At 55.4% G+C, this 10,998-nt stretch overlaps 1 protein-coding gene and 1 long non-coding RNA gene across 8 annotated transcripts in view; one reads left to right on the forward strand and one right to left on the reverse strand.

Moving 5' to 3' along the window:
* The window catches only part of CNFN (cornifelin), a 1,005-nt gene extending 207 nt beyond the window's left edge, over positions 1–798 (reverse strand). The window contains exons 1-3 of the mRNA XM_014795293.2: positions 690–798; positions 101–237; positions 1–5 (exon numbers count right to left, since the gene is read on the reverse strand). The exon at positions 1–5 is cut by the window's left edge and continues 207 nt beyond it. Coding sequence (XP_014650779.1) covers positions 1–5; positions 101–237; positions 690–798 — 251 coding nt within the window. The remainder of the gene's footprint in view (positions 6–100; positions 238–689) is intronic.
* Positions 799–6,361: 5,563 nt separating this feature from the next.
* Positions 6,362–10,998, forward strand: part of LOC147912871 (uncharacterized) — a 214,153-nt gene continuing 209,516 nt past the window's right edge. For 2 of the 7 annotated variants that reach the window (XR_015549498.1, XR_015549501.1), the window contains exon 1: positions 6,362–7,290. This is a non-coding gene — a long non-coding RNA (uncharacterized LOC147912871). The remainder of the gene's footprint in view (positions 7,291–10,998) is intronic. The other 5 variants (XR_015549500.1, XR_015549499.1, XR_015549502.1 and 2 more) reach the window with 4 other exon arrangements.

The following is a 10,998-nucleotide window of genomic DNA, read 5'->3' on the forward strand; positions in this document are numbered from 1 at the left end:
GTCCCCTAGAATGTGGGGGAGAGAGGTTAGGAGCCCGCCTTGGGTCCCAGCAGGCCAGTCCCCAGCCCCTGCTCCCGCGGGAGGAGGACCCCGCTGGCACCTGGATGCGGTAGCGCTCGCGCATGCCGGTGCGGAGGGAGTTCAGGCCTCCGGGCAGGTAGGGCGTGCAGCAGCACTCGCCGAAGTCGTCGGAGATGCGGCAGGCGAGGCACAGAGGGACGAAGGTGCCGCACAGACCTGCGGCGGGCGCGGGGCGGTCAGGGCGGGGCCCGCGGGGCCTTCTGCCCGCTCCGCCTCGGGGAGGGGTGAGGCTAAGGGTCCGCGGAGCCAGGATGAGGGTCCCCGAGGGAATTGAGTGTCGGAGGAAGTGAAGTAAAGGTGCCAGAGGGAATTAGGGGTCCGAGGAGGGGGTGGTTTAGAGATTGGGAAATAGGGTTTGAAGGGGCAGTTGGGGCCACAACTAAGAAAGTTGAGGGTCCAAGTGGGGGGAGGTTTGACGGTCGGAGGGGAAGTTGGAAGGTGTGAGGTCAGAATCCTAGGGGGTGCTGGGCATTCGAGGAAGGGGTGAGGGTTAGAGAGTAGGAATTCAGGATCCGTGGAAGGGAGGTGGGAGCAGGGTTAGTAGGGCGTCCGAGGGGGCTGGAGATGACCCCTCCCCTGCCGCTCTCCCCCCGCCTGGGGGCACTCACAGATGGGCATGTCGTTGCAGCAGTCCATGAGACCGGTGTGCCAGTCACTGAGCTGGGTCTGGTAGCTGCTGCTGGCACACTGGGGCTGGCTGGTCACTGGGTAAGACATGGCTGCGGAGGTGGGGGACAGGGGTCAGCGGGCAGCCTCGCAGCGCCTCCCGGGCCCTGCACCCCTGCCACCCCTCCCTCTGCCGGGCAGTCTGGGCGGGGCCGCCAGGCCGCCCACTTAGGTGACACCACTGTGCTTCTCCCTTCCTTTCTGCCACATCTGGGCATCAACACCCCAGTCTGTCCCTGTTGCCGCTGCCTCCTGCACATCTGGTTGAGCTGGGGTGGGGGGCTCCTGCGCGTCTGGGGAAGAGTGGGCGCCACATCTGGGTGTGGCCGGGACATGCCGCTGCCTCCTCCACGTCTGGGCCTGGGGTGCTGGGTTCCTGCATTTTGGGGCCTCTGGGGTGCAAGCAGGTGCCATCTGTCTTCGAAGCCAGTGTGCCCCAGGGAGGGAAGAGGCCAGGTTCCAAGGACTGGAAGGGTGGCTGGTCCATCCAGCGATCCCACCTTTGCCTTTCACGTTGTCTCGCATCTCAAACTGCATCTTGCTGGCCCTGAGGAGGTGGCGTTGGGGACGGCAGAGGTGGCAGCGGTGACAACGGCAGAGACACTGGCAGAGTCCAAGGGATGCTGGATACTAGGGGAAGGGAGGGGTGGGGGCACGGGCACTGGGGGCTGGGTTCTCAGGGGGAAGGGAGCTGGGGAGAAAGAGGCCAAGTCAGCCTGCCAGCCAAGAGAGACTGGAGTAGGGATGTATGGGGTGGGGCGAGAAACTCGCCCATCTCTGTACAGCTGCCCGACAGACCCCAGAGGACCCTCCTTATATCAGATGCAGAGCTGGAGAGACCAAGAGGCAGAGACAGGCAGAGTCAGAGACAAAGAGAGAAAGAGATTAGAGCCAGGTGCCCATAGAGATGCCACCAGTAACGCTCCCAGCTGCCCAGCACTTTGGCTCTGCAAGCCCATTTCATAGGCAGAACACTGAGGCTCAGGGAGGTGAAGAGAAATGCCCTACATCTGATGGCCTAGGCCAAGGGGGTTAGTAGAGGCGGCGCTGGACCCCAGGACTTCCAAATTCAACCCAGCACCACTCAGATTGAGAAGGGGGGATACAGGGGACTTTGAGAAAGACAGGGATGTCCAGAGAGATAGACAGTCAGAGATGTGCGAGGAGACAGATGTGAGTGGAGTGGGGCGGAAAAGAACAGAGCAGAGGCACTGACCTCAGAGCAGAGGCACCGACTTCAGAACAGAAGGCTGCAGGCGGATGCTCCTTCTTGCAGGACTGCGATGGCGATGATGGAGGTGTGGGTGACACTGGCACTGAGTTCTCAGTCTCAGCTAGGAGCTGCTTATATTGGGCAGGCCATGGGGCCCTGGGCGGAGCTCTGACAGAGATGCCCAGGGAGCCAAGCCGGTCTTCCCCAACTGGGACTTCCCCTCCCTCCCTCTCCATCCTCCATCCCCCCACCTTCCCCTTCTGCCTCACCTCATAGGACCAAGGAAATTGTGGGGTAGGGGATCCAGGGACAAGACAGTGGAGATAGAAAGGGGAGTGGGCGGAGAGAAACAGAGAGATGGGGGGAGAAGGCAGAAGGAACGTGCAAGGGGCACAGCTGGGTCAAAGCACAGAGACCAAAAGAGGGAGAGAGAGAGATGGGACAGGAATGGGGGACATAGAGACATAAGGGGAGGCCAAGATGGGAGAGAGAGACAAGGAGATTCAGAGAGGTGGAGACAGAGATGCCAAGCCAGAGAGGCACAAAGATCTGGGAAGAATTAACAAGAAAGGGAGAGACAGATTTGGAGAAGAGAGACACAAGGATAGAAAGGTAGAGGGGCAGGTAGGTGGAGGCATGGCCACCACAGCCATCGAGAGGGTAGAGGGTAGAGGAGAATGGCCAGTGGTGTGGGAGAGAGTGGGCTCCCCTTCCAGGCCTCTTGCAGCATCCTTAGTGAGGTCCCCACATCCCTGGGAGAGGGGGCATTGTCCTCCCATTCAGGGCCACTGGGCACATGGTGGGGGGCAGTGTGTTTTGGGGGTGACTCATGCTGGAACCAAAGTAAATAAACACACCTCACCCCACCTCCATATTGGGAAGGTAGAAGGCTGGGAACTGAGAAGCTGTGGTTCCTGAAGGAGGTGGAGGTGACCCAGAACCTCCTAGGTCCTAATAGAGCAGAGGACTGGGGGCCTGGACTCCTGGGTCTGAGGGAGGAGTGGGGCTGGGAGCCTGATCTCTGGTCCCTAATAGAGGAGGGAGAGGGGGCTCAGATTCCTGGGGCTGAGGGAGGAGGAGGCTGGGGGTCCAGACTCTTGGGTTAGGCTAGGCTGCATCCCTGAGTTGGGTAGGGGTCCTGGGATTCCAGATTGCTGGGTTCCTGAGGGCTGAAAGAGCTGGGGGCCTGGCTGCCTGAGTCTCCACAGTCTGCCCCCAACAGGCCTGGCGGGGTTAGAGGTGACTCAGTGAGGGAAGCAGAGTTAGATCCGGGTGGGGTTCCTAGCACGGGTGTCACCCCAAAAATGTAGGAGGCACCCGAAAATTGGGGTGTCACCTGCAGAGAAGGTGCTGTCATCACCCCACTGGGTATGGGTATGGGGTGACAGCACATGGATCACCCTGCTGGCCTGGGATCCCAGCTTTCCCTCCACCCCAGGAGGGACCTGAACCTTGGTCTCCTGGCACCACCCAGATGGTTTGCTGTCATTGTCCCCAGACCTATGGGCAGCATTCAGCATCTTGCCTGTTCATGTCCATCACTTGGTCTGGGAGCCTGAATGTCTGGGGAACATCTCTTCATTTCTGTTCTAGTGTCCCATCTCTGCATAGTGTCTTCCCGATCTCTGCATCTTTGTCTCACCAGCTCTGAATCTCTCTCTCTTTCTTTCCTCATCTCTGCAAATCTGTTTCCCAATTTCTCTGGTTCTGTCTCCCCATCTCTGAGTCTCTCTTCTCCCAAGCTCTGTGTTTCTTGCCCTTATCCCGGGGTCTCTGTCTCCTGACTTAGCATCTCTCTCCATCTCTAGGCTCTGCCCCATGGAGGCAGCCACAGGGCCCCATCCCCCAAGCTGTCCAGACCATGGGCTACAGGTGACTGAGGGTCAGTCATCTCTGAAGACCCTAGAGCTCTCAGGATGATAGCCTGAGTTGTCCTAGAGTTTCCTCTCCCAACTCTGACACAGCCTGGAGGCCCCAATTAGATAGAGCAATTCATGTAGATGAGGAAATAGGACCAGGGAAGCAGTGAGGTGGCCTGCTTGGGGGTGAGGAGGAGGGCAACAGGCAGGAGGAGAGGCCTGGGGGCTGAGGAGTGACCATGGCAGGGTCTCCGAGCATCTGGCTTCCATCCTTCTCAAATAGGGTTGCCAGATAAAATACAGGATGCCCAGTTACATTTGAATTTCAGATAAACAACAAATACTTTTTAAGTATAAATATGTTCCATCCAATATTTGGGACATCCAGGCCAGGTCTGGGTCCAGTTGCCCAACGTGGGTTTCACAAGGCGGGCGGTGCCATCCATGGCCCTGGTGGAACCGGTTGGGCTGAGCGGACAAGTGAGGTGGCCCTCCCCTTCCCATCCTAAGCCTGCTGCTTCCTCGAAGGCCAGCCCAGCAGGATGGGCTTGGAACAGGATGGACTCAGGGAGCTCTGGGTGTGTCACTGTGTCTGGGTTTGGGTGTGTTGTGTCTCTGCGTGTGGTGTGTGCCTCTCTGGGTGCTGTGCGTCTGTGTGGGGATTGTCATGATGTGTCTCTCTTTGTATGTTCCTGTTCGGGGGTGTGACATGTGAGTGGTCTTTTCTGTTTGTATCTATATTGCCGTCCTGTGATTCTATGCACTGTGCACCTGTGTTGGGTGTGGTCTCAGCTGTTGAGATTCTGTACTTCTGATTTGATTTAGGCGGGGATTATTGACTGAGTGGTGGTAGCCTTGTGTGATGGACTCCGGAGCCGGAAAACCTAAGTTCAAATCCTGATAGCTTCTTATTGGCTGTGAAACCTTGGGCAAATCACTAAACTTCCCTGGCCCTCAATTTTTCCATCTATGAAACGGGTTGTTGCGAATAGAGTTGTTGAGAGGATTGAATGAATTAATTCCTGTGAAATGCTTAGAATTGTGCCTGGCACGTAGGGAACATTTTGTGTTGATGGTGATGATGATGATGATGAGGATGATCTGTTCTAGTTGCTGGGGATACAATAGTAAATGAGACCAAGTCTTTGCTCATGGTCCTAGGAGCAATAGGATGAGTGGCCTATCAGTGGCTGGGCATATAATTGCATAACTTGGGTGTCTGTTTGCATGTGGAATAGGCTATTTCTGTGTGTGTTGTCAGTGCCATGACTCTGAGATTGTGTGCTTATGTTTATGTTTGTGTTCATAGGTGACTGTATGTGCTGTGTGTGTGATTCTTTGATTGTGTGGGTGCAAAGGTTAAGATCCTACCAAACAGGTGTTGTGAAGGCACATGTTTGGTGTGATCTTGCATTTCTGACTCTGTGGTGCCAGAAGTGTGTCTGTATTGGGATCTTGGAACCCCGCTCTCAGCTACTACTTTACGTGCCCTACAGGTGACCCTGGGAGAGTGACTCCTTCCAAAATGAGCCTCAGTTTCTCCCTAATGGGGATGGTGGGCCCAGTGGCTTAGGAAGAAACACAAGGTGAAAGGGACGGTGGGAGGAGATGGGTGAGGCCAGGGAGAGGCTGAGAATTGTGATGGGGACACAGAGAGAGACAGCGGGTGGGGACAGAGAAAGAGCTGTACAGAGAGGTGTGGATGTTTGTCCATCCATCCCATAAGCATTTGCTGAGCCCCTGCAATGTGCCGGGACCTCTGACAGGCACTGGTTCAAGGTCTGGGGGAAAGTAAAGAGACTCAGAGGGATGGAGACCCACCAGGAAAGCTGTGGCTGCCCCAGAGTGGCCCACCCTTCCCCAGGGTGGGCCTCAGTGACAGTTCTGAGTGATGGAGACACTTCGATGGAGAGGGACAGACAGGGCCCTGCCACTCTCTGGTCCTCCCTGAGGCCTGATCTATCTAGATCAAAGAACAGAGTCCGTGGGGGAAAGGCCCGTCCCAGGCCTGGGGCACCCTCATGAATCATTTTCTTATTACCTCCTAATAGGAGGTAGGCCCCCTACTAATCACTATTTTTGACCCCAACCAGGCCCAAGACCCACAACAAGAAGGGGTGGACAAGCCTGGTATCTTGTGTCAGGGGAGGAAATACTTGAAAGTCCCCATCCTTGGCCCTTCCTCCCCCAGGACCCAGGAGTCCCAGGCCCTAGCCCACCCCCCCACCCCGCCCCCCAGGAGTCCTGGCTCTCAGCCTCCTTTTTTTGCTTATCTACCTTTTATTTTCTCTCTAGGCTTGTCTGTCTTTATCTTTGTTTCTGTTTCTTTCCATCTGTGTTTTATGTCTCTCCTGTCTCTTTACATCTATATATCTTGATTCTCTCACTGGGCGTCAATTTTCTCACTTGTAAAATGGGGATTATAATAATAATAATAATAATAATCATCTGATCTCTTAGAGCTGTTATGAGGAAGACAGGAGATAATTATGTAAAATGCTTAGCCACAGTAAACGCCATACAAGAGAGCTCTATTATTATTATTATTGTTTTCAATATTTTAATCTCTCCATTGGTATCTGTGTTTTTCTCTTTGTTTCCACGTGAGGTTCAAGTCTCCTGCTCTGGGTTCCTTTGGTAGACAGCGCCCCACCCTTGGCTTTCCTTTTAGGGATGAGGAAAGGGCATATTGAGGCCAGAGCTTCCTCTATGCCTCTTCTTCATCTCTAGTCCAAGCCCCACCTCAGGACCCAGAACTGTTGCCTGGGGACAAGACCAGGCTCCAATCCCCTAAATAGCCATAAAAAATCCTGAATCCCAAATCTGTCATCCCTGGGCATGCCAGTGACTCTTGGGACCCAGGAGTCCCCGTACCTAGACCCGGACCCTTTAGGTTTCCAGCTCCCTTCTCCCTCAAGATCCAGTTCAGGTGTTCAGCTTCCTACCTCAGACCCAGAGGTCTCGGCCCCGAGTCCCTCCTCCCTCTGGTCCCTAGTCCCTTCTCTCGGGTCCTCAGTCCCCTCCTCCCTCAGGACCTAGGAGTCTGGACTGAAGTCCTCATCCTCCCTCAGGACAGGCTCAGGCCAGCGAAGAGCCCAGGTACGTGCCGCCAAAAACCCCATTCATGGCCCGTCTGCAGTCTACCGCGCCCACAACTACCCCCCAGTCTTGTCTTTCCGGAGGCGGGTCTGACACGGGAGTCCTCCAGTGTCTAGCTGTGATAAGCTACCTGTGACGTCAGTCATTATCATCCAGCCAATAGACACGTTCCGCCTCCTACCTCCCGCGGCCACACAGGAGGCGTTCTCCGGTAGGCGGGGCCACGGGCCAAGTCGGACAGCGATAGGCTCTCGAAGACGCCAGTCCTGCCAGGCTGCCAATAGGCCGGGAACCTGCGGGGTGGGAAAGCAAGTCCGCTCCACAGAGACTGGAGCGGGCTCGTGAGGGAACAGGTTCTGCGGATCCGGTCCGGTAAGCCCTTTCCAGCACGCCTGGTATTGGGATTTTGGACATATGTTGGACGGGAAACAGTGGGGCTTGGTGAGGCTCGAGGCAGAGAGGGGAGCTTAGCCGGGGCGACCATCCATTTTGCTTTGTTGGAGAAACTGAGCTCGGGATGCACAATCTCAGATATTCAGCCATTCCACTCCTCCCACCCCGCACCTGATTCTCGTCTGCCCCTGCTTGTCCTGCTCACGCATCCGTTCAGTCCTTCCTGCCCTCGTTAATTCCCTCACTCACTGATTTCCTCGTATAGCCACTCACTCACACTCGCTCATGCACACCCTCACCCACACATTACTTAAATTTCCTGAGGCTTCCGGTGTGCCAGGTCTCGTGCTGGGCGATGGTGGTGACCAAGAGGAGTCAGCCCTGGGCCCTGCCCTCAAGCAGCCCGGGTCAGATGGGAGGACAGACCGACACATTGATGGGCAGGGGTGTGTAGAGGTGGGGAGTCCAGGAGACTTTTCTTTTGGTTTGGTGTGGTCAGGAAAGGGTTTTCAGAGGAGGAGCTGTTGGAGCTGGGTCTTGGAGGAGAAGAAGGTGCCAAGCAAATGTGGAGGAGAGCGTGTGAGGAGAGTGTTTCAGCATGAGCAAAGACAGAGAGGCATGCAGGAGTATTACTGTAGTGCCCAGGCGCAAGGCCAGTCAGACCCATGTTGCCTTGGGTAACTGTGAGGCTGGAAGAGGATGAAAAGGTGAGCAGAGGCCAGGCTGAGGAGCTTGGAGTTTGTCTTGTGGAGCGGGTGGGGGGTAGGGGAGAAGGGTGTGTGTGTGTGTGTGTGTGTGTGTGTGTGTGTGTGTGTGTGTGCAGTAGGGAGCCATGGCAGGGTTTAGAGCAGGGGAGGACTGGGTCAGAGCTGAAGCCAGAACTGGAGGAATGAGACTGGAAGCCAGTAGCCCAGAAGGCGGCTTGGGCAGGGACCCAGGCAGGAGAGGATGGAGCCTGGATTAGGCCAGAGGCCAAGGGGATAAGGCAGAGATTCAGGAGGCAGAAAGAACAGAATATGGGGCTTGATGGGCTGTGGGATGAGGAGGTGTCCAGGACAAGACTGAGAACTCTGGCCTAGAGGACTTGGGGATGATGGAGTCACCCCTGAGATGGGGACAGGAAAGAGGAGCAGTTGGTGGGTGATGACTGTTTTGGCAGAGATAAGCAAGGAGTCTTATGAGCTGGAACTCAGGGGGAAATGTGACTCAGGCCAGTGGGTCTGGACCTTCGGGGAGACCTCTGGGCTATGGCTCCCTCTCCCATCACAGGCCCTGACTCAGAAGTCACTTATTGGGTGAATGAGAGCCTCTGAGGTGAGGGTCCCCCTCTCCCCATCCCCTCAGGAAACTGCTTTCTTGTGTTTCTGGTTCAGTCTCTCCCTCCCTTCCTTCCCTGGCAGCATTAACACGTTTTATCATCTCTAAACACACACACAACCACACCCTGCATCAAGCTCTCTTGAATTATCTCTCATCCTTTTTTCTTAATTTTATTTTAGTTTTGTGAGGAAGATCAGCCCTGAGCTAACATCCATGCCAATCCTCCTCTTTTTGCCGAGGAAGACCGGCCCTGGGCTAACATCGTGCCCATCTTCCTCTATTTTATATGGGACGCCGCCACAGCATGGCTGGACAAGCGGTGCGTTGGTGCGTGCCCAGGATCTGAACTTGCGAACCCTCGGGCCACTGAAGCGGAGCACACGCACTCAACCGCTGCGCCGCCGGGCTGGCCCCTCATCGTTTTTTTTAAATTGATGTCTTAATAGTTTATAACATTGTGAGATTTTAGTTGTACGTTATTGTCTGTCAGTCACCATATAAATGCCTCCCTTCACCCCTTGTGCCCAACCCCCCAACCCCCTTGCCCCTGGTAACCACCAAACAGTTCTTTCTGTCCCTGTGTTAGTTTACATTCCACATATGTATCTCTCATCCTTTTTATAGCTGAGACTTGTGGTACCCATTGGCTCAGTCCCTTACCTTCCACTCCATCCTCAACGGAGTCACGTCTGACTGCCTACCTCCTATGGTCCTCCAGTGGTTCTGGACAAGGTCACTGAAGACCCACCTGCTCATTGCTGAGGCCTGAGGATAACATTTCAGTCCTCATCTGACACAGACTACTCCCTCCTGCCTGACATTCCCTTTACTTTACATCTTCTTCTTTCCTGGTTAGTTTCTTCCCTCTCCGGTTGCTCCTTACAACCCTCCAGGATTGTTCACTGCCTGCTCCTTTGCTGGGGGCCATGATCCTTCGTGCTCTCTCTGTCCTGGCCTGCTTGTCCCACCTGCCCGCTCTTCCTGGAAAGGTTCTAGTCCCTCATCTCCAGCCAGAAGTGAGCACCTAGCCTGCTCTCCTGCCTCCTCCTGGATGTCCCCCTGAATTGTCTCATGAAGACCTTTTGATCTGTCCATGTGCAAAACAGCCCTTAGCATCTTACCTGCCTCGTACACCACTGAGCCTCCTCCCAGTAAAGAGCCTCACTGTCCACCTGCTCCCCTGGCCAGACCCAAGTGTCATCTTTGTCCCCTTGCTCTCCTGTAACCTCTGCTCCATCCTCAGTAAGTCCTATTCATCCAACCTCAGTTATGGCTCTGGGATCTGTTCCAGCCCTATTCCTGCTTCCTACCTTCATGGCCTCTGCCTCAGCTCAGGCCTTGTTCTTCCTTGTCTCCAGCCTCCTGCTTTGCCTTCAGGGCTCCAGTCTTGTCCTTTTCAGTCTATCCCCCAATGTCCCAGCAGGTTCTTCAGTGCTGTTGAGCTGATCCTGTCCCTCCCCTGCTCAAAGCCTGCTGTGGCTCCCAAAGCCCTCCAGTTATAGTCCAAATTGCACTCCAGGCCCTTCAGGATCTGCTCCTGACCACTCCGGGCCCCTCAGGCCACTCTCCACTTTGCACCTGACCTTCTGGCTGGGAGACACCCCGATCACTGTCCACTGGCTCTCACAACATTGTTTCTTCTGCCTAGCAAACTTGTGCTCATCCTTTAAGGTCAAGTTTGGATCACCTCCTATGTGCAGCCCTCCCTGACTACCACAGATGGAGCCCATGGGGGCCGTGACAGCCTGACTGGGTGGTCTCTCCCTGCACCATCCCTGAGTCCCTTGAGGGCAGGCCCTGGATAGAAATCATCTCTGCTCCAAACCCAGGGCCTACAAAAGGGCGAGGCCTCAGAGTCTTGGTTGAGGGACTGAGTGACTGTCACAGCTGGGCAGAGCTGGGGCTTCCAGAATCGTGGGTGACTAGTTGTTTTTGGTTTCCTGTTAGCTTTGCTCTAGTTCTCTAGGGAGTGTGGGTTTTCTTTTCCTGGTGGACGCTGGGGCTGGGTTTATAAAGGTGGGGAGTTGAGAACTCAGAGTCCTCTGATACTCTACCTGATTAAGTGTGAGGGGGAGGTGGGTCTGTGTTAGCAAGGGAGTCCAGTCCCTCCGCACCCAAGAATCCAGGCCCGCAGACCCCACCTTCCTCAGGACCCAGAATTTGGGCCCTAGCCTTCCACTCTCTCGGTTCGCAGCAGCAGAGTCCGATGCTGCCCCCTGGTGGGCAAACCTCCACCCTATTTGAGAGAGGCCAAACTAATTAAATACTTTTATTCATAAACAAAACCAAACAGACCAGCAAGGTAGGGCCAGACCCTCGCCCCTGCGGCGGTCGCTGCAGCAGTAGAAGGCAGTAGTGGAGTGCAGG

Source organism: Ceratotherium simum, chromosome 33, assembly GCF_057802395.1.
Source record: "Ceratotherium simum simum isolate JZ-2026a chromosome 33, ASM5780239v1, whole genome shotgun sequence".
Lineage (NCBI taxonomy): Eukaryota > Metazoa > Chordata > Mammalia > Perissodactyla > Rhinocerotidae > Ceratotherium > Ceratotherium simum.